At 44.1% G+C, this 23,526-nt stretch overlaps 1 protein-coding gene across 1 annotated transcript in view; it reads right to left on the reverse strand.

Annotated features, from left to right (window-relative positions):
* Positions 1 to 23,526, reverse strand: part of KCNH5 (potassium voltage-gated channel subfamily H member 5) — a 219,763-nt gene that overhangs the window by 136,615 nt on the left and 59,622 nt on the right. Inside the window, exon 7 of the mRNA XM_065403569.1 lies at positions 13,356 to 13,785. Within this exon, the coding sequence (XP_065259641.1) occupies positions 13,356 to 13,785 (430 nt within the window). The remainder of the gene's footprint in view (positions 1 to 13,355; positions 13,786 to 23,526) is intronic.

Genomic DNA, 23,526 nt, shown 5'->3' on the forward strand with positions numbered 1-23,526 from the left:
AAAATGTGCAGACGTTGAGGAACCTGATATGGGTTGTGGTGTGGCCATTAAATGCAATAGGATTCTTCACATTTTACAGTGTCTAGCATCTTCTATCAAAAGAACTTCAAGTCTCTTTATAAACATTAAATACACTGTGTTATTGCATGACAACAGTGTGATTAACTTGCAATGCTACTATACTGCACTGTTCCCTCCCATTGGACCGGAAATTTATTTCCTACTGTCAAACTCATTAGTCATTTTCAAGTATCAGAGGGGTAGCCGTGTTAGTCTGGATCTGTAAAAGCAGCAAAGAGTCCTGTGGCACCTTATAGACTAACAGATGTATTGGAGCATTATGCTCCAATACGTCTGTTAGTCTATAAGGTGCCACAGGACTCTTTGCTGATTAGTCATTTTCAGATGTTTAAGCCTCTCCAGACATACAAAGGTGTCACTTTTTTCTCCAGTTCTGACATTTAACAAGACCAGTATCTGGGCAGGGAAATACCTTGATTTAAATGAAAGGTCAGCATTTCCTTAGGAGCTCTCCAATTTTTTTTCATATTGTAGCTTGCTTCTTAAATCCTGCTCTGTGGGACTCCACCTCTCCTCCCAATCCCAACCCTATACATTGGGGAACTAGAGTACTTTGTTGCAGAAAAAATTAGCTCATTATTACATAAGAACGACCACACTGGGTCAGACCAATGGTCCATCTAGGACAGTATCCCGTCTTCTGACAGTGGCTGATGCCAGGTGCCTCAGAAGGAATGAACAAAACAGGTAATCATCAAGTGATCCATCCCGTGTTGCCCATTCCCAGCTTCTGGCAAACAGAGGCTAGGGACACTTCGGAACATGGTTTTAAAGGAAACAACATGACAATACCGGTTTGCAAACTGAAATGTATATCTAATACGCATACAAAGCAGAAGCCTGCTGACAATGTGTCATGAATAGGACCCGACCAAATTCACGGCCATGGAAAACACATCACGGACTGTGAAATCTGGTCTGCCCCTGTGAAATCTAGTCTTTTGTGCTTTTACCCAATACTATACAGATTTCACCGGGGAGACCAGCGTTTCTCAAATTGGAGGCCCGGAGTGAAAAGGGAGTTGCGGGGAGTGGGGGTCGCAAGATTTTAGGGGGGTCACGGTATTGCCACCCTTACATCTGCGTTGCCTTCAGAGCTGGGCGGCCGAAAAGCAGCAGCTGTTGGCTGGGTGTCCAGCTCTGAAGGCAGCGCCCTGCCAGCAGCAGCACAGAAGTAAGGGTGGCAATACCAGACCATGGCACCCTTACTTCTGCGCTGCTGCCTTCAGAGCTGGGTGGCTGGAGAGCGACTGCTGCTGACTGAGGGCCCAGCTCTGCAGGCAGCAGCGCAGAAGTAAAGGTGGCAATACCATACTATGTCATCCTTACTTCTGCGCTGCTGCTGGTGGCAGCGCTGCCTTCAGAGCTGGGTTCCAGGCCAGCAGCCACCGCTCTCCAGCTGCCCAGCTCTGAAGGCAGCGCCGCCACCAGCAGCAGCGCAGAAGTAAGGTTAGCAGTATTGCAACACCCACTACAATAATCTTGCGATCCTCCTCCTCCCCCCCCCCCCGCACTCCTTTTTGCATCAGGACCCCTATAATTACAGCACTGTGAAATTTCAGATTTAAATAGCTGAAATCATGAAATTTATTATTTTTAAATTCCTATGACCGTGAAATTCGGTAGGGCCCTAGTCATGTACATTCCACTGTAAGGCCCCAAAGCAGCTATAAGCTCTATATGGACATACCTTTGCACACATGCAGGGCCCTACTTATTTTGGTGGGGCTCTGCAGAGGGTCCACCCACACAGATCCTCCCTGCAGGATCGAGGTTTTAATCATTCAATTTACTATTTGATTTAATGAAGTGATCTGCAACTAAACTTGTAAATTAAAGATCCATGGCTAAATGGTCTAATGGGATACCACAGGATTTGTTTATATATGTTACCTAATATAACACACTAGGTCTTTTGTGGTCGAGATGGGTAATTAAAACCTTTGCTTACTGAGAAATAGAGATGATCTGGGTATACCGGGAAAATGTGAGCACCGCCCCCACATCATTAGAGGACGGATATTTCATGTGCTCAGTTGCATAATCTGTAAGTAGGCAGAAGCACTGCCTAGGGGTTCCCTCATATACACTTGGGCAGCTTTTTAAATCTACGACTGAGTCATTTTCAGTCATTTTAGATAACATTGTACAGTAACAGCTAAATACCATTTCTTCACTTTTTCCTCTCCTAATCTCTGCCCCTCTCCCTAAAGACCATAAATCCATTTAAATTAATCAACCCAATAATAACAGAACTAAAGTATATATAACCCTGCTTTAGATATAACTTCACAAGAATTCCACTAACACTTCCCAAAGAGGCTGTTTTATAGTGTACATCTGTTTGCATTAGAGGCACATATGTTTTTGCTACAAACTAACTGCCTGAATATTTTTAAAGCTGCCACCATTACGGAACACAAGCAAAACAAAAGAGTACACACCCACAGTTCTTCTGTCAAGAAAATCCATTGTATCCTCGCCAATCCTTATGGATTGAATATTCATGAAAGAGTGCTGCATGATCCGATTCTTTTATTTCAATTCTTCTGACTTCTAGGAGTAACTCTACCGCTATTTAATTTACGCTACTTGTTCTTTTACAGTCTGACTCTTCCCTCAACAGCTAGAGGAGAATTTCATATAAAATATTATGGTATGTTTAGAGAACATTAAGGCTGCAAAGTTGAAAATGGCCCTGAAACCATTCTTCTGTCTGAAAGTGTTTTACCTGCTATTGCTACAGGTAACAGCTAAGACAGGGGTGGGAAAACTATGACCCGTGGGCCGGATCCAGCTTGTCAGGGCTTTGGATCCAGCCCGCGGGATTGCCACCCCGTGGCGCTGCGGGTCCCCCCGCTGCTCCTGGAAGCAGCCAGCACCATGTCCCTGCTGCCCGGGGGGCAGAGGGCTCCGCGCGCTGCCCTGGCCTGCAGGCACTGCCCCCTGCAGCTCCCATTGGCCGGGAATGGGGAACCGCGGCCAATGGGAGCTTCAGGGGAGGTACCCGCAGGCGAGGTCAGCGCACGGAGCCCTCTGCCCCCCCTCCTTCAGGGGCTGTAGGGACGTGGTGCCAGAGCAGCACAGGGCCAGGGCAGGCAGGGAGCCTGCCCTGGCCCCGGTGCACACTGCTGCCACCACGAAGCCGCTCCAGGTAAGCGGCGCCAGGCTGCAGCACGCACCCTGAACCCCTCCTGCACCCCAACCCCCTGCCCTGAGCCCCCTGCCTCACCCCACACCCCTCCTGCAATCCAACCCCCTGCCCTGAGCCCCCTGCCTCACCCTACACCCCTCCTGCACCCAAACCCCCTGCCCTGAGCCCCCAACCCTCTGCCTCACCCCACACCCCTCCTGCACCCCAGTCCCCTGCTCTGAGCCCCCTGCCTTGTCCCGCATCCCAACCCCCTGCCCTGAGCCCCCAACCCTCTGCACTGAGCCCCCTGCCTCACCCCACACCCCTCCTGCACCTCAGCCCCCTGCCCTGAGCCCCCTGCCTCATCCCGCACCCCTCCTGCACCCCAGCCCCCTGCCCTGAGCCCCCTCCCGCACTCCACACCCCTAAGATCACTATAATTGCAAAGCACTAGAGGGGAAAAAAACAGCTCTGGTTTTTCAGCTTGTCTCCTTTGTACATTTCACAGCACTTTGCATCTAGTTCAGTGATTCTCTACCTTTTCCATACCAGAAATTCCCAGAGAATCTAGATGGGATCTAGCTTGAGCCTAACTCCCATTTAGCAACACTAGACGGGCAGCAAGTGATTGCAAGGAGGTCACGACCTGTCAAGTTGAAAATCTCTTCTCCGCTCGGTTTGATATTTACATATAGACTATATTTTTTCCCCAAATAGAGTCAGCCAGTTACCCCTGATGTTTGTATGGGTCTTTTACCACAGCAACAGGGAAGAGAACAATGTTTAAACAATAAAAAAAAATATGGTTGTGAAACAAGGTTGGCAGGAGATTCAGGGGCACGTGTAGCACTGGGAACTACATTGTGGTTTGTTTTTGTTTAACTGACTAGGATTCAAGTTGATGATGAGTAAAAATTTCAAAAGTATGTGACTTAAGATGCTAAGTCTAATTTTCAAAAGTGACTTAGGGATGCAGAACACTAAATTTAATTGAAAGTCAATGGCACTTCGGCTTCAAAGTAACCTAGCCACTTGTGAAAATATAGTTTTCCCAAGTAGAGCTGGATGAAATTCTTAAAACAAAACTCTTTTTGGTGAAAAATGCAGATTTGGCAACGCCAAAGCATTTCACAAATTCATACTGGTTTTGCCAAATTGTTTCAGTCAAAAAGATCAAAATATTTTGTTTCAACATTTTCAAAGCGTTTTGAGTTTTTGGTTCAAAACATGACTTTCCGTTTCACAATTTCCTATAATTATACTAATAAATAAATAAAATGTTAAATGGTTGAAGCTGAAATGAAGCATTTTGATTTTGTTGAAACAAAATGTTTCTTTCAACCCTTTTCCCCCCCCAAATTTCCATTTACCGACAAATCTTTTTGGTTTGACCTGAAACAATTTTTTAAAATTATTTTTCAGAATTGCCAACAAACCGAAAAATCCATTATTCACCCAACTCTACTTCCAAGGGATCTAGATGCCTTTTGAAAATTTTACCCAGTATCCCTTTAGCTCTAGAAAGCTTTAGAAAGTCAAGAAATACTGACATTTAGAGGGTAGGCATGAAACTTTACCCCTACCAACTAGCAAAGCATGACAGGTTTACAAACTAATCTTCAGAGAGCTTTATGGAAGGGGAGCAGTTATCATACCCATTCACACCCACAAAAGGGTGTGGTCTGCCAACAAGGGGGTGTGGCTATACTCTAGAGGCAGATTTTCAATGATACGTAGGCTCCTAAAGATGTAAATAGATGCCAAGTGGAATTTTGACAAGATTCCTCACTATGCTGGAGTGCCCTTTTGATATCTCACTAGGGGCCTATCTGCATTGTTTGGCACCTAGATACCTTTAAAAATCTGCCGGCAGGTGACTAGCACACAGGATGCTGTCTGCAGCATATGGTAACTGAGGACACATGTTACCTCCCTTACCAAGAAGAAGAGAACACCCCAGTGTGCGACATGGCTGCCTAAGGGCTCTGGTGTGCGGCACATGAATGAAACCCCCTCTGGACCACCCCAGAGCAGCTCCTCCTGTTAAAGGCAGGACTTCACTCAAGATGGCCAATTCAATAATGCTTAACACAGGTAAGGTCTGTCAGCAGCACAACAAGGCAATCAAACCAAATGCCAGTACATGACTGATTTAAACTGCTCAGTCATCAGTACATTTTTACATTGCTGTCACCAATTCAATTCATGGCCTGGTTGGAAAAGATTAAAATTGGAGTGTTTTATAGAGACTGATGCTGGCAGAAACCATGACATTGCCTCTCACAAGAAGGCTTCTCTCCCCCCAGTAATCAAAGCAGTGGGGTCAATTCCTTACAAGATTCCTCGCTACCCTTCCTTGCCCTTACAGCAGTGTCCAGCAGTGCCTTCTTTCCCTTTCATCCTACTACACCCCTTATCTCTGATTCAGGCCTAGTGCTAGTGATTCATGCATCTCATGTCTAGACTGCTCTAACTGCAGCCTATGCTATCTGGCACTGACCCTAGAGAACACTCAGAAGCTGCAGCTACAGCAGGACGCAGCCCTCTAAATGTGGCTAACCAACATGAATTCATGATTCTATGTTGTAAAGCAACCAAATTCCTGGTCCAGATAGAGGGCTTTGCCCTTTATCTCACCTAGGCTCATCTCTTTCTCGCTCTGTTCTCTGTCAGGTCTGCTATAGTAGCAATGCTTTAGGTGAATGAACCCACTTTTGAACTTACAATGGTTGGGGGCAGGCGAGGCTTGGAGGAGGGTCTGCGCTTACAGAACTGACTTCACAGGCTGAGCTCAAATCTCACCAAAGCAGGCACCTGCTTAAGCCAGATAGAAAAGACACTCAAAACAGCTCTCCTAGAAAACCCACTGGCACCTCATCCCGACAAGAAGTCAGCTTAAATGGAGGTAAAAGGGTAGGCCTTCCCTGAAGAGGAACCAGGCGTATCTTATTTTGTAAAGTCCCCTTTACCACAGCGTTGGATGCACGCAAATAGCAGTGAAACCTGACTAAGACAGCCCCCGTCGCCCACACTCCAGTCCTGTCATTACAAGACACACCTCCTAAGAACACCCAAGTAGAATGGTTGCAATTCTGCTCCACCTTTTTCAGAGGGCCATCATCAGTTGTTCACAATAGGCACCATCATACACATAACGTGTTTGGCCATTTTTAGAAAGTGCTATGCCTTCGAAACATTTCACTGGGGCAGAGTTTAGTCCTGTAATGTATCCTTTCCTGGGAGAATTCTGTGCTTGTGAGGGACTAGCCAGGCACACTGCAGGAAAGCTACTGGTGGTGCAAGTCCCTCACACAGCTCTACCACTGCACCTCAATCCTGACCTGCAAGACGCCTGGTGTTCCAGTTCTGAGTCTCCTGGGCAGGTGCCAATCAAGTGGAGTGGTGCCAAACTACACGGTAGTTTCAGGTTTTGCAATACAGTCAAGTGTCCCCAAGTGAGAAAGGGCTCAATCCTGCCCTGGGGCACAGTACGGGGAGGAGGAATGAGTGGAAGTGAAAACCATGTAGACAGCTCCCTCCCCTAGATCAAGAAGCAGAGCAGGATCTCTGTATTGTGTTCAAGAAACTGCTAGGAAAGGAGGCGAGCTATAATGCCAGCCTACATGCCACCTCCTTCAAGGGACAAGATTTGCAGACCAGCCCTCCAGCCACCTAGCCCATATGTCTCTGTGAACAGATGGCTGTCCATGTGCTTGTCACAATTTTGGGTGCTATGCATAAGACACATTTTAACAGCAGCAACTAGAGCTATCTGTCAGTTCACACTGCTCTTGTTTAAAGGAACTGCAAAGGGCCCTGCCCATTCTCACTCACTGGCCCTGTACTTCCAAGGGGCTCAAAGGGTATGTCTATATTGCATTGTAAACCTGGGCTCAGACCCTCAAACTCAAAATTCCCTACCCCATCACGCAAATCTTTCTGACTCAGGTCAGCAAGCACTCAGGACCTGGGTCCTAGCACGAGTCCTGCTGCGACTCAAGTCCAAGCCCTGTCCTTTTGCAGTGTGGACTCAGCTCAAGCCGCAGTCCCGAAGCACAGAGTCTGTGTAGTGCAGTATGGATGCAGTAGCATGGTTGTCAGACCCAGATCCAGCAACTGTAAACCCAGGTTTAAAATGTAGTTTGAAGACTTGGAAACATGGAGTCCACAAGTGCAGGTCCCACAGACCCGCATTTACAATGCAGTTTAGACATGCCCAAATTGGCCAGGGAGAGTTAGGCATGAGGCCTCCACTGGCTGTAGAGAGGTTAAAGCCTCCTACTGCCCCAGGAGGAGAAGCCCAGGGAGGGCAGGAAAGAATCATGTCCCTCCCACACCTCCCATTGCTGATGGGAGAAGCAGAAGGAAGAAACTTCTGTACATAGGACGAACCGTCGTACGAGACAGTAGAGCCCTCAGAGTGCTATACTTTATTCATCGTTAAACATACAGTCCAGTGCATTCCTGCAGACATAAATCCTCCTCATTCATATTCCATTGCAAGCCTGCTATTATTTGTTGCTGTGTAAAGTATGATTTAATCTCCATGGCTGGTAATGATTTTTCCTGGGAGCTGCTCTATTACATATATTTTCATAGGGATTAAAACTAAATCCTACAGACCCTTGGGACTGCTCGCCTGGAAATCTGCCAGACAAGCTTCCAATTAAGGCACCATACACTGCTCAACTGGTGTACAGGTTTTGCCATTGCTTAACACATTTGCTAAATAACCCTGCCTGGGTCATGCCCACAGCACCCACGTGGCTGACTCCAGTATGCCGAAAATGAACTGACTAACGTCACTTGAACAATAAAAGAATACTCTGGAATGAATTATTTGCTGGCTTTTAGCAACAACAACTTATCTTAGCACTGGAAGCAGACCACATCACACTCCCAAACAAGGGATCTGAACCTGAGAAAAAGCAAACCTGATGTGTAGGAAGCAGAGCTGCAGCCTTCAGAAGGTCCTGTTTCAGCACAGTTCACTCACAGCTCATTAGGAAGGGCTCTTTTACAAGGAAAGGTGTATCAGATGAGAACACCTGACCCACTTTCTGCAATAAATGTCTCTCCAGCTTGTAAAACTAAACTAGGGGAATGTTACTGAAATGAAAGCTTCCCACGAACCGTAACAAGGCTGAATCATGACTACAGTAAATGATTATGTTTTCACTGTTTCCAATCTACAGATGCAAGGCATCGCACTGTATATGTTTAGTGCCAAAAGAATTGTCATCGTTTTGACCTTTGAAGGCAGATAGCAACTCACATGATAATACTCTGTAACTGCGCTTTGTGGAAATTGCTGCAGTAACTACTAGAAATAGGCAAAGCTTCTGGAGGAGGTTTACAACCACATAAATTATGATGAGCCATCACAAAACTAGCTTGAATTAGCAAACTTTGCCCTCTGTAATTTAAACCCAGTGATTCTTTTAAGGATGAGTCAATGTAAAAAAAACAACCCCACCTATTTTTTACTCTCAAGGAGCTGATCAATGCCTGTGTGCCTAGATCTGGCCACATAGTTCAGCCAGAGCTGAAATGCGATTGAGAGAGGGGAGGGAAGTGGAAGTTTCCACAGCTCTCCCTCTATCCATCTTAGTTACGTCTATGGCCACCCAGCACTGTAGAATCTGAGCACCTCACAGGTGTTTTGCCTCATAGCACGCCTGTGAGGGAAAGAAGTGCTATTATCCCCATTTCACAGATGGGGAACTGAGGCAGAGAGACTGCAGTCATATAGGAAGTCTGCGGCATAGTCGGGAACTGAACCCAGGATCTCCCAAGTCTCAGGCTAGTGCCCTACCCAAGGACGATCCTTCCACTACTGGCAGCAAAGGAGTGAAGCATTGTGCTGAAGCATTGTCCCTAATCCTCCTCCTCCTCCTCCCTGTTCATCCCAGTACTCTTTTCTGTTTTCTGATGGCTCTTCTGCTTTCTGTATGCAACCCCACCTTCCTACATCTTCCTCCTTACCCTCAATCCTTTTCCCCTTTGCCTCTTTCCCTCACTATTGTTCTTTCTTCTCAGAACCTCTCCTGTAAGGATCTTGCAGTACCGTGTCTTCAACCCCAACCCACGGATTTCAAAATGAAAGTCACCCGATTTGGTAAGTTTCACATTCCTGGTCACACACCTCAGGGTCATTACCCAGCATGTTCAATTATGTGAAACTGACCAAACCCATTCAGTTACTCCATGACATCAACTGCAGACCTAGTATAACAGGGACTTTGTCAGAGGAAATCACAAAGGGGGAAATTGGAACACATAAGGGGAGAGCGTAAGTTGCCAGGAGATAATGGGAAGCTTGAGGGAAAGGTCCCTCATGCAGGATAAGATACCGCTGCTTCAGGCAAGAGACTTGACAGACATATCCGCTCTCTCCAATCTGTGCAGTAGAGGAGATGCAATGACCTAATCAAAGCAAAATGAGCTATAATAAACTGAATTCCCAACGCACTTTCCGCCTCCAGAAACAACAAAAACAAAATACACATGTATACAGCACAAACTTCACTCAAGAGTCACAGGTGCCTTACAATAAAAGCAGCACTGTTTATTATAGTTTATCTTTTTAAAAGTTCAGACGCCGCAAACAAAACTGTTTTTAACTTAGCATTAAACACCAAGATGGCCTGAGTAAGTCAAAGAGAGATAGCCAAGGTATGGTCCAGGAGCGTAGTGGTTAAAAGCACTCTCTCCTGAAAGAGGAAAGGTGATCTCTCTCAGAAAGACTAAACAACCTGCCAAACGTGACCGCAGTGAACAGCCAGGTGACCAAAGATCTGTCAAATGTACAGCCAACCACATTCACTTTGTTTTTCCGTAGGGAAATTTGTGCTGTCAGCTGCGCAGCTTTAACGCTGCATTCGTTTTGAAATGTATGCCGTTTGGTAATGCTGGCCTCTCATACAATCTCTCCAGATACACTTTCCTCCTCCAGATAACTTCACTGTTGAAAATAGCAAACTTCTGGCTTGCACACGTCACTGCTTTTTGATAATACAGCAAAGAATGTATTTCATAGCTGAAGATTGCATGCGTAGGCAATTGGGATTGTGATCAATTACTATCTCTGTTTCCAATGCTAAGCTTAAGACATTTATTTGGCAGTTAGAAAAATGTTGCCAATACCAAACTACTGGTATTAGCAAACATTTACAGGATTAGCACTATAGTTTAGCATCTCCCAAAGAAAAAAGTTCTTTTCTGGCTTATTACAGTTTCTCCTGCATGCTTTCTTCCTTGTATAGCTCCTTTTTGGTTTTCATACAGTCAAATTGTCAATGATGTACACACTCAAATACACACGCACAATCCAGCAGGCCTAATTAGTGTACGCATATACCATGACTGCAAAGCACAAGCCTGATATTTTGCAAGCAGGCATGGCTAGTTAGCCATCTAACTAGCTATGTAAGCAATCAAGCGACCCATTTGTTTTATTTAGATTTAAGTTTACATTGCACTCACAATTATGATACCTGAATGCACAAATTAGGTCCACACAATTGGGCATGTAGATTTATATGGGCTCATCTTTGACAATCAGAGCCTCAAAGATTCACTATTAAATCTGCAAAAGACCCAAACTTCTACTGATTTAATTTTAAAATATAGGTAAAAAATTAGGTTCTGCTCCCTGTACCTCCCTTCTATGGGCAAAATCCTGCTCACGTTACTCACATGAGTAGCTACACCAATGCCAATGAGATTAGACACTTGAAAAAGGCAGGTAGGATTTGGCCCCCTCGCTGTTCATTCTCTGTACATGCAGATTTTCAGGCTCTGTCCCAGTTCACCCTGATCCCCACAATCCCAATCACCAATTCCATTGGATAGTTCATAGAATCATAGAATATCAGGGTTGGACGGGACCTCAGGAGGTCATCTAGTCCAACCCCCTGCTCAAAGCAGGACCAATCCCCAACTAAATCATCCCAGCCAGGGCTTTGTCAAGCCTGACCATAAAAACCTCTAAGGAAGGAGATTCCACCACCTCCCTAGGTAACCCATTCCAGTGCTTCACCACCCTCTTGGTGAAAAAGTTTTTCCTAATATCCAACCTAAACCTCCCTCACTGCAACTTGAGACCATTACTCCTTGTTGTCATCTTCTACCACTGAGAACAGTCTAGATCCATCCTTTTTGGAACTCCCTTTCAGGTAGTTGAAAGCAGCTATCAAATCCCCCCTCATTCTTCTCTTCTGCAGACTAAATAATCCCAGTTCCCTCAGCCTCTCCTCATAAGTCATGTGCTCCAGCCCCTTAATCATTTTTGTTGTCCTCCGCTAGACTCTTTCCAATTTTTCCACATCCTTCTTGCAGTGTGGGGCCCAAAACTGGACACAGTACTCCAGATGAGGCCTCACCAATGCCGAATAGAGGGGAACGATCACGTCCCTCGATCTGCTGGCAATGCCCCTACTTATACAGCCCAAAGTTCTGCAATGATAGTGATGTGCCCAGCCTGTGTGTCACTTTTATAACACTTAGGATCACTGTCGATATCAGCCTCTGGGATGGGCAAAGACTTTTGTTAATATCAAACCTTTGGTTCCAGCATGTATCTTTCATATCTCTATCACATGTTTCAGAGAAGAATGTAAAAACAATGTGCCCTGTTGCAGGAAATGCAAACAAGATGACAAGCCCCATGTCCTCCGCTCCTGCCCTGCCCCAGGTCATTTAATGATGTTGTTCAATTACCTGTGAAAGTCCCTTCCTCTGCACAGCATTAGAGCTCTCCAGAAAAAGCAAGGAAAATAAGATTATTTAAATATTTAAGATGCTGTAAAATCATTCTACTGTCCCAATACTCAGACATCTGTATCATACATAGTATCAAACACCATCGACAAAAAATGTTCAGCTAATCACCACCTGTGTATTTTCTATGTCATATACACAGTAGCTCAATAATGATCTAGCTTTGGGAAGTTGATTTTTATAGATTGCAAGGTTAACTGAAACACATTACGTAAAAAACTCATTAAAAGCAAATTGTATGACACCACACTGTAGACATGCAGTCAGATTGCTGATTCCCCCAATCTTAAAAACAAACTGAACGTGTTAAAAATAGTAAATAGGTTTAATAAGCTGAGGAGTTTAAGAAAGTTGCTTTTTACAGTTCAGTATTTTGCAAAGATGGACCCAGGTGTTAGCTGAGTTAATTAGCAAAGAGATTAAGCAGATCCTAATTAGGAAGGTTTTGTTTGCATCCTTGTTATATAATCACTTAGTGGTTGTACAGAGCTTTGACAATGTAAAGCATTAGTAGAAGTGCCAAGTATTATGATTATTAAACAGTAAAATATTTCCCTCTTTCACCCATATTATATTAATATTTATTACATTTTTCAACAATCCCCTGCTATCGTTTGCCAGCTACTCAAACGATGCTATATTTTGAAGATGATTCTTCATCAAAAGAACTGTCCAGTGCTCTTGCCTAGACAGCATAAAACAAGAAATAGTCCTTTGTACTGTCATTTTAAAGCCATTTTAGAGGAGCTGAGAAATAGCAGGAAAGTGAGAAGAGGTACAATATAGTATCTTGCAATGATCTCCTCTACCTCCAGCTTCCATGGTGACAAAAGTTACTGTTCTCCGGAGATAAAAATAGAGCTTACAGTAAAACCAAGCCAATGCGATAAAGGCACAACCACCTTATGCAATCATCATGCTTTTTTGAAAAACAGCTAGGACACCTTGATTGTTTTAATACTATGGGCTAATTTCAGCTGTGCACCATCAGTGTGTGTGTGTGCAAATTTTAACCAAATTCAAATTAAGACTACTCAAAATTATCTTTAAAAATGCAAAGAAATCCTAGCCTCACTATACAACAGTGATCATACTTAACCTAATCACAAGCTCTGACAATAAAATTGTTCAATTTTTCAGTTGAGGTTTCAGCTTTATTCCCTGGTTATTTATCTGCAGTGGAAGATGCTAAAATATACTCTATGTGTCAAGAATGCTGATGCCAAGCATAGGATGCTGAAAATACAACTAAATTGTTAACAGTACAACAATCCAATCCATATAGTTTAAATATTTCTCTTTTAATACTGTACTAATGCAAAGATCTACATGCAAAATAAAATAAAATGATTCTACTTACAGCCAACCATCATCATGGCCACCGAAAAAATCTTCTCTCCATCTGTGGTTGGAGCTATGTTTCCAAATCCTATTGTTGTAAGGCTTGTCATGGTAAAGTAGAGAGAGGATATATACAATGAGTCTTTGCTGGGGCCTCCTTCCCACTGCCCTGAGCCGCTGGTATTGTACCGATAGGGTGCCCCTATACTCAACGCCAACTGGTAGAGCCAGCTGTCTGTCTTGATTGTATTAGTGACTTCATCTATAACTTCATAGTCCCCAATGCTGTACCATATACAGGCTAGCCAGTGGGCCACTAGTCCAAAGACACAGACCAACAGCACTAGTACTGCAGCACCATATTCCAGATAATGGTCCAATTTCCTGGCAACACGACCAAGGCGTAGAAGTCGCACCACTTTTAAGGAACTGAAAAGGCTGCTGATCCCCTAGAAAAGAATAAGTTTCATTACATCATCAGAAAAACACTATTGAGTAAAACAGCATGTAACACAGCCACTCACACATTTGCCCTGAGTAACCCTTCCGTAAATATTTTTCTTTAACGTTCTAGACAACAGAAGATTGTAAACTCACAAAAACGTCAGTCGGCTAGGTCAAGTTCAGTGCTTACTAGACAAGCCAATGAGCTAGGTCATATCAGATCTCTTATGAGTACTGAAATAGCATTAGGGAGCAAATAAGAAACAGCAGGTGTGTTTAATATAAGTGGCTAAGGGCCCAATCCTCTACCATTTTTAAGTCAATGGGAGGTTTAGCATAGATTTCAGTGGGAACAGGTCCAAATTTAAGTACACAATTGAGAAGGAGGCTTCTCTAAGTTTATCAAAGAATTGTACCCCCTGCAGGACAGTAAATAGGAACACAGAATTGCCATACTGGATCAACCAATGGACCATCTGGTCCAATATCCTGTAGCCAGTGCCATATGCTTCAGAGGAAGGTGCAAGAAAACTTGTAAAGGACAGCCATGGAATAACCTGCACACCAGGGAAACTTCTACTATACCACCCATCACTGAGTGGCTGGCCAACATCCTGAAACAAGAGGGATTACACATCCCTTATTATTTATAGTCGCATCCAATGTAATGTGGATGTCCTCATTATCCATATAGATAGCTCACTAATTCTGAGGGCAGGATACTTACCTAATCACTGACCGCCAATTGCTCTGTTTAGTGGGTATCATATACACCAAGAGCCACTAGTCAGAAATGTAGACGAAAGATAATTTACTTGCTGGTCAACAGACAGTGTAGGTATTTCCATACAGTAATTTTTTTTTTTTTATTCAAGTAAAGTACAAATAAATGGAAGCAAATACTTAGGAAATAGAAGCACAGAGAAATGTTTAAAAAGTAACGGAAACATTTGGGAAGGAGCAGAAAGTGTGTATATCCCCCTGAACGCAAGTATGATTCACAATGGTTTTAATTGAAGTTATACATGCAGAATAGAAGAAAAATAAAGCTCCCAATTTATTGTAATCCCATGATATAACTAACTTTTGCATTAAATTAATTAGTGATTCAAAATAGAAGCCGTACAAAGAAAGATTTCTAATATAAAATACTAAGAAGTCACAGACATTTAATTTAAAATAGAAATTAAGACACAGAATGCAATGAGGCAAACATTCTAAGTTTCTGTGCCAAGATTAAATTGCACTTTTCTACGCATCATTATTGAATTAGTCTAGTCAAAACATTAGCTAATTATATTATCAAACTGTAAAATACTGGAATTCCTGTAGTTAATATTAGCATCAAAAAAACCTTATTCCCTTTATGCATCTGTGTCTCCTATCACAGACTGTATTTGAAGGATAACCTGCGACTGATATTTCTAGATTCATACATTAGACAACGGTCTTGTTTTTTTAAATCCAGTACGTTTTTCAAATTCAGTCACTTTGTTTCAGATCCCCAAATCCTTAAATTGAAGATCTATAACTGCATTGGAGTGCATACAATGACTGATACTAAGAAAGGAAGTGGAATTTTCCAATTTTGATTACTATATTCTGCATTTAAGTTCTCTCAATTTTACACAAGGTATCCTTACTCTGATTTCCAACTGCGCAGATGCCTGTTCGTTTTCTCTGTAAGACGTGATCATTGGTAGAGCCCTGAAAACCTGCGGATATCCACTTTATATCCGCAGACCATGTTTGTGGATCGGATGTGAATACAAACTTTGTATCCGCACAGGGCTCTAGTCCCGTTGGGCCATGGCACATTGTGACCCTCATGTAAAAACCATTGAAGTAAATGGAAAAGATTCCCACTGACTTCACTGAGCACTGGGCTGGACCCAGCCCAACTACAGTCTAAGAGACCCACAAAGCAAAAGCCCCAGCACACATATTTTTTAAAAAGGGAGTATATTCTTATGATACTACATTGCACCAAATTCATCCGCGGTGTCACTCCACCGAAGTCAGCACTTTACAAATTATAGGCCTGATCCTGAAAAGTTCCAAACACCTTCTGTGAAATCAACGGGAAAAAAGAAGAGAATGGGAGAAAGTCCCTGCAGGATAGGGCCCTGTAGTGGGGACACCATTTGCCTGGCTCCCTCGTGTGGCCAGAGGTGTTTCCACAGCACCCTGTCTGCCCCCTCTCTTTGGGGCCCCTTAGAAGTGCCATATAGTCTCTCAGGGGAAGGTTGATGGTAACCCTGAGAAAATGGGTCAGTAGCCCAAAGTAATTCAAGATAGTCCTCCAAACACAAAGTCTGTCATAGCAACCCCATAGTCTCCAAAGCTCCTGCTAACCAGCGAGCCTTTATTCTGCCAGCTCTGCCTTCCTTCAGCGCACGCAATGTTCCGAGAGGGAAAGCAGCATGTACACGCCTCTCCTTCTGACGGCTCCTCCTGATTGGTCGGGAGGGGAGCCCTGCCCCAGCCTGCAGTATAGGGCTCCTGATCCCATGACCTTAAACTAACAGTCTTCCCATCCCACTGCTAACTGCCTGGAATCACCTCCTCTCTTCCTCGTTCAGCCAGTTTCCAAGCCTGTGCTCACACCAATATCCCTGGGATGGGGGTCTTCTGCCCACACCCACACCAGGCTTAGGCTTAAAGGGCAGTACACCCCATTACAGGCCCCAATACCTCTTTCAAGTAGGTATGTATTATTCCCCTATTACATATGGAGAGACTGAACCAGAGATTCAGTCCACTGTCAGGCTCGGATTAAAACTCAGGAGTTTCTTATTATTCTTTTTATTATCTGTATTGCTGTAGTTTCCAGGACCCCTAGTCATTAACCTGAATCCCATTGTGCAAGGTGCTGTACAAACAAAAGGACAGTCCCTGCCCCAAAGAGCTTATGTAACCCACACAGCTCCTTGGGTGTGGTGTTCTGTCCCATCTAGTGGCACTGAGACCACTTAGAGAGAGAGTTAAATGAGTCTGCTCTACAGCCTTAGCTAAGAGGCAGTTGGCTTTTAACTCGTGTGGTAGCGGTTCATGCACTAAGCTCCAGAGGTTCCCAGTTCAATCCTGCCCACCGACAACCAAGATCTGTTGGCGTTACACTTACAGTCTGGCTCACACTCAATATTTTCTCTTTCTAAGTTATAAAGATAGGTTAACACCAGTACCATTAACCTCAAAAATAACATTTAACTCCAAGTCTCAGAGAAAGTCTGTGTTGGAAATTACACCCTCTCCCAAACATACATAATGATTACCTTTTAGTTTGCATCACTGACCCAGGATCTATTTATCATACCATAAAACAAAGGGGAACACTCAATTGTAACTGCTATTGATATATGCCTTACCTGAAATAGTACTACTGTGAAACTTGTTCAAACAGCCTGCTAGTCTCCAAGCAAATTTAATTGGATCAATTGTTTTAAGGCCAGTAAAAAGAGATTTGATGTCTGCTTAAACTAAGAAGAAGGTGAGCAGTTTAAAAAAATCTTTTCCACAAAGCACTGTATCAAGGCCCCAGTTCAGCGAAGCACTTAAGCATGTACTTGACTTCAAGCATATGAGTTTTCCTGTTGAGATCAGTGGGACTATTCAGGTGTTTAAGTACGGGGCTGGGCCTGAATGGGTACCTTTGGTGCTTCCTCTGACACAAAATATCTCCCGAGGATATTGGTGTAACTGATAGATTGTTCACACAGGGCTTTGCCAAAGATTCAATAGAGGTGGAATTAATTAGGGCAACTGGATTTTAGTGTCAAATTCATGTCGTAAAGAATGTAGGTTAACATAGGCTGTTGTGTTTTTAATCCAACAGCTTGCAATTTGTCTTTGTGTTCATTCTCCCTTCAGGCGGCAGGCTGTATTGATATTATATTATGATAATTTATGGATCATGTTAAAAAGAAAAAAATCTATGTTGGAAATCCAACACTATTTTAAAAGGGGTGTGCTAGTTTGGCCCCAGCACTCTCAAGAACTGTGGGAGTGGAAAGGGGATTTAGAGCAACCTGAGTGGTGCAGCTATGGATCTAGGCCAATTTTCTCATAATATCCTTCAGATCCTGTAAAATACATCCTTGACACTGAAGATCCAGCCTCCCAGGAGGATAATTTGTCATTACAGTAACATATCTGGGAAGAAAGTCAATTGAGTCAAACGCTTGCAATATCTCATAGACTACATGTTCTCTGCTTGTGGACATCAGATTGTATTATGAGCATGAACACAATATGAAACCACATCTCATGAAATGAAAGGATTGTGGACAGGGTATTAAATCATGGCACAATGAGACCAGGCCATTTTCTCATCTCACAGCTTGTCTGGTCTTCAGAATTTTCCTAATTGAAAAACTGTTTACGCAGAAAAGCCGTTTCATTTGTACAGATTTGGAAGTATTAAATCCAAAAATAATATTCAAAATCCATTTATGATTTTCTTGTTTTAAAAAGTTCAGAGAATGATCTAAAGTCCATTGAAGTCAATGGAAAAACTCCCCTTGACATCAGTAGCCATTGAATCAGAAAATAAAAGAAAATAAAAATTATCAAATGGTACTTATTGGGACAAAGCCAGACATTTACAGGGGGGAAAAAGCAAACTGTGATAAAGTTTAATAGCCCCTGTACTGCATATGCTGTTCTCTGATGACTGCACGGAGATTTGTGTTTACTCCAGTTCATCTAAACTCACATTTTAAAAAAGATACAGTGGCTAGAAATGGGAAAATCCTGCCACTATTCTCATTTGAAATTATTGTGATGTTCTCCCTCTCCTGATGTTCAGAATTTGGCCAACTGTTGCTCCATCGACAATCTCATTTCTTTAGTTAATATTGAATCCTCAACTTCCTTAACCCTTCTCTGTGGTTTTAAGTCCTTGTGTGGTATGCAGACTTGGTTGGTTGACAAATTACTTCTGACAATGGAAAGAGATCACATGTGCTTGACAATTCTTTTAGATCTATCAGCAATTTTGGTACTGTTGACCACAAGGAATCAGGGACAGTCTTGAAGACCTACACAGGGATAGGTATAGCTGAGTGGCACAGTTCATTTCTTCTGGAGAGAACACAGCCAGTAACATTGGACATTTGCTCTTCTGATCCATGAGCTCTTGTAATAAGTACAAGTTTCTGATCTAGCATCCTTCCTATTAAATAGGCACATGAAGCCATTAGGGGATATAGTGGGGCTGGCTGTGGTGTCTTCTGAATATTCAGATGATAGCAGTTTTCCTTCTGTACTTAGCAAGAAGAGCATTTTCAATGAAGGGTCCTTCATTTACTCACCACTGGTTAAACAAAGCCCACATTTGTTGACTTGGGTATATTGCAAAGTCTATTTTCTCAAACTTTCTTGAAATGGCATGTTGAACAAGGAGACTTAGTTTAGAGGGTTGACTGACTGAGTATTTATCTTGTTGAATTATAGGCTGGACTGGTATTAATGTTGAATGATACTATTATTAAGGTTGCCCGACACTTCCTGTTATAAGACCCTGATTTCAGTTGCTTATAACTTTGCCAAACTTTAACCAATTAGGCTAAAATTTTCCATTGGGGGTGTCTATCTCAGGCTGAATTTTTTTTAACAAAAATTGTAGCCAACACAATTCTGTCTTTTCTGAGAATGAGGTTAGAGGAAAATACATTGTTTTGCCCATGTTAAAAAAATTCTGGCAACTTTTTCTTTTAAAAGCTCTAGCGCCCCTTTGCTTTGGAGAAGGATTTGACATTTGGCTGCGGGGGGGAGGGGGAAAGAGGGCTTCTGTGTCAGAGATGTGCCTTTTCTTTTCCCAGTGAAAATCCACCCAAATTTGGTGAAGTTTAAGACATTGAGAAATCATAGCTTGCACGTGATCAGTAGAGTCTTCTTAGCCGCTAGATTCCCCGAAGATTCAATGCACACTGGCCATGCTCCAGCCAGGAGCTGAACATAACTTTCCTCTGCAGCTGTAACTCTGGGCTGCTACAGGATGTGCTGGGTCAGGATGCCTGAAATGGAGGCTCCCTGTGCTCTCAGTTCAGATGTTTTCCCGGATGGGTCCAGGCAGCATAGAAGAGCAAGGAATCTACCTGATTTAAACACAGAGACGTCAAGGACCAGACCTGCAGAGGAGGTGGGGGGACCAGATTGGGACAAGAAACCTAAGGGGTGGGAAATAGGACTGGAGGCTTGCACAGGTGGGGTGAAGAGGGAAACTGGGACTGAGAGTTGGGGTGGGGAAGGAGACTGGGACTGGGTGCCAGGGAGGGAAATGGGAGGGTGGGGAACTGGAAGCCAGTAGGTGGGGGGGAAACTGAGATTGAAGAAAGGGAGGCGACTCAGACTGGATGGGCAAAGAGACTGGGACTCGGAGTGAGGGGGAACTCTGATATTGGACGAGGATCCTGGGGAATGAGATTGGGACTGAGAGCCAGTGGGGACAGGGAACATGGGCAGGGATGGTGGGAGAAGTGGCGCTGAGGTAGGGGAGATTGACAAATCAGATGAGGAGTTGTGTGTGGGACTGGAACTGGCTGATGAAGGAAACTGAGAACAAGGACCTGGGGGTGGAAGTTGGAATGGCTGGGCAAGGAGACTGGGACTGAGGCAGGGAACCTAGAGGGGTGGCACTAGGCCTTGCTAGGCAAGAAGACTGGGACCAGGATGAGAAGCTTGAGAAACAGAGACTGTGATCAACTAGGGGAGAGGATAGGGACTCATGCCCCATTCACTATACACACAGCTTCTGCAACAAATGAAGCCAAGTGTCCTACAGATAAGTCTCTTTCACCACATAATCCTGATTCATCCCCAGAACAGGTCCATCCTGTGCCTAAATGAGGTAAGGGTTCTGTGGAAAAAATAGTATGTAATCATGTAATTAAAAACTATCATAATTCATATGCAAAATGAGCTGATTTGAAGCACAGGGAACCTTAATTCTGGCATTTCCTAACTTTTGAGTACTTGATTTTGCAACCTTAATAATGTTCCCCTAACATAGTTCTTTGAGTTTATAATATATAATGTGCGTACACATACACGCACACCACAGAGAGAGAGCCATACACAGGAAAGAAGAACCTAGGATAGGGCTTTCAGAAGCATTCAATGTTAGCCAAACTCTGCTCCCATTCACTTTACTAGGAGCAGATTTTGGCCAAAACTGAGGACTATTAAAAATCCCATTCTTAGAGTCTTAGGGATAGCGGTATTTTTATAAAATTGATATAAAAAACATAATACCCTGCAATTATATTTTTTATTCACAGCCATGAAGTATCACAAAAAAATCCCTTTTAAGCAACTATGTAAATTTGTTTGATTTTAAAATGTCATCAGCCCAGCTCTGCTATCATTTATACAAGTTTGAGTGTGACTTAAGTCAATGGAATCTGAATGGGGCACATCTTATTCTGAAAAGAAAATATTTTACAGAATAACATCTCTGTAAAAGACTTGTAACTGAATCAGTTAGTTACCTTACAATGATAACCTAGCATATCTTTCCTAAGGTTTGGAAATCTCTTCCAAGCATAGCATTGTAAAATCTAGGCAGAGCCTTCCTTTAGCTAACAACACTAACAGTATGTTGGACCCTTATGTGCACTGAATTGGTAAATTGCTCTGTAACTTTTTAATATTACAGGAGGATTTTTTCCTTCAGACACATTTCAATTTTTAAATTTGATTTAGTTTGACTTTTTTATTTATTAAGCTCTGGGCACATATACAAAAAAAAGATCAATCATACAAATTAAGAACAATGTCTGACACTTGAAATCCTCCCAAACCCACAAATTTGGGACTCCAAGGCAACATTTATTGACCCCTGTCCCAAAAACCCCTGTCCCAGAAAAAAAGGTGGGGAGAAAAGAAATGCTTTGCAGTAGATCCAGAAGGTCAATAAATTCAGGCCCTGACAAACCTATAGGGGAGGCAAGCACCAGGGTTCAGAACTTTTCCATAAAATGGGGTCCCAATTAAACAAGGGTCCTGCTAATTCAAATACCTCAGCTGCTCTTAACTTCACTATCATGACCAGAGGACCTTGTCTTTGAGATACCCATGACCTCAATCATAGAATGCCTTACATCACACCCAGAAATGATTTAGACACCAATAAAATGCAATCCACTGATAAGTGCGTGTTGCTCGGCCCCATCTGTGCCTGATCCATAGAGGATCTGAGTCTGCTGTGGCACTCAACTACAGAGCCTGGCTCTTTAGTTCAACACAGGTACGTCTTCAGTGCGGAGATAACTCAGGTGATTGGCAGCTGGGTTAGCCTAGCCTGGGTGTGAGTAGCCACACTGCAAGGCCATCTCCAAGGTAATGCATCCTCACCGGTGCTGCACTTACCAGTTTGTGTCCCCTTAGGACTTCTGGGGGCATATCCCATGGTTCTTTGTACTGCAATAAGTTGAACCACTCAGTGATTCTTTCCCAATGAATTGTGGGAGAACTTGTCTGTCCTTCTGGGCACCCAGGAGAATTGTGGGAAGGCACTGGAGGACTATCAGCACTCACATGGTTTAGCCTCTGTCCTCACTGCAAAGTGGGTGGGTACCAGCCTAGGTGAAAGCTACACCTGGTCTCTTACCTATTGCCTCAGACAGGCCAGCTAGCCTAGGCTGAAAGCACCACTAGACTCAGGACAGAGGTTTTGTGTGTGGACATAACAGGGTTTAGGAGAAACACCTGAATATGAGCCTGGGTTAAGTCTGCAAAAAGACATAACCACAGAGACTCATGGTTAGGGCTCCATGTCTGTCACGGAGGTCACAGAAGTCACGGATTCCATGACTTCCTCCAACATCAGTGACTTCTGCAGCGGCCAGTATGGCTGACCCCAGGGCCGCCCAAGCAGCAGGCCCTGGTGGCCCCGGGGACAGCCACACCGGCCACTGTTGGAGTGGCTCTGCAGCCAGCCACACCAGCCGCTGCCCCGGGGACCGCCCAAGCAATGACCGATCTGGCTGGCCCCGGGAACTGCCTGGCAGCAGTCCCGAGGTGACCGGAGGAGTGGCTGGCCCCCTGGGGCTTTCCCCCACACACACACAGCAGTGGCCAGAGCAGCAGTGGGACCCCCGAGGCTTCCCCCTCCACAGCTGGTGCCGCAGGCCCCCCTGTTCCTCACCCCGCTGCCCACCCCAAGATTCAATCACGGGTATTTGTATGGTATAAGTCATGGACAGGTCACGGGCCGTGATTTTTTGTTTCTTGCCCGTGACCTGTCCATGACTTTTACTAAAAATACCCATGATTAAATCATAGCCTTACTCATGGTTTTAGCTGTGGAAGTCCCTGGTTCAATCCACGATATCAGTAAAAATGGCCTCTGTCAGAGAAGCACAAATAATATATACTCCCTGCATATTCTGCACTAGCTAAAGCGTCCATCATATTGAAATCAAAGCTGGGGGACAAGACAGAGATGAACATCTTGATCAAGATCAAAGTTTGGTTTCCCCCCACCCAGGGCCGGCTCTAGGATTTTTGCCGCCCAAAGCAAAAACAATTTTGGCCGCCCCCTCCCCCCCCCCGTTTTTTAATTACCCCCACCCCCGGCCCCGCCTCAACTCCGCCCCTTCCCCAAATCCCCAGCCCTGCCTCCTCCCCCCAGGCTCTCAGGCCTGGGGGGGGAGCAGCGGCACGCGAAACAACTGTTTCGCGCGCCGCGGCCGCTCGGGATCTCCCCCTCCCTCCCAGGTTTGAGAGCCTGGGAGGGAGGGGGA

Source organism: Emys orbicularis, chromosome 4 (genome assembly GCF_028017835.1).
Source record: "Emys orbicularis isolate rEmyOrb1 chromosome 4, rEmyOrb1.hap1, whole genome shotgun sequence".
NCBI classification, from domain to species: Eukaryota; Metazoa; Chordata; order Testudines; family Emydidae; genus Emys; species Emys orbicularis.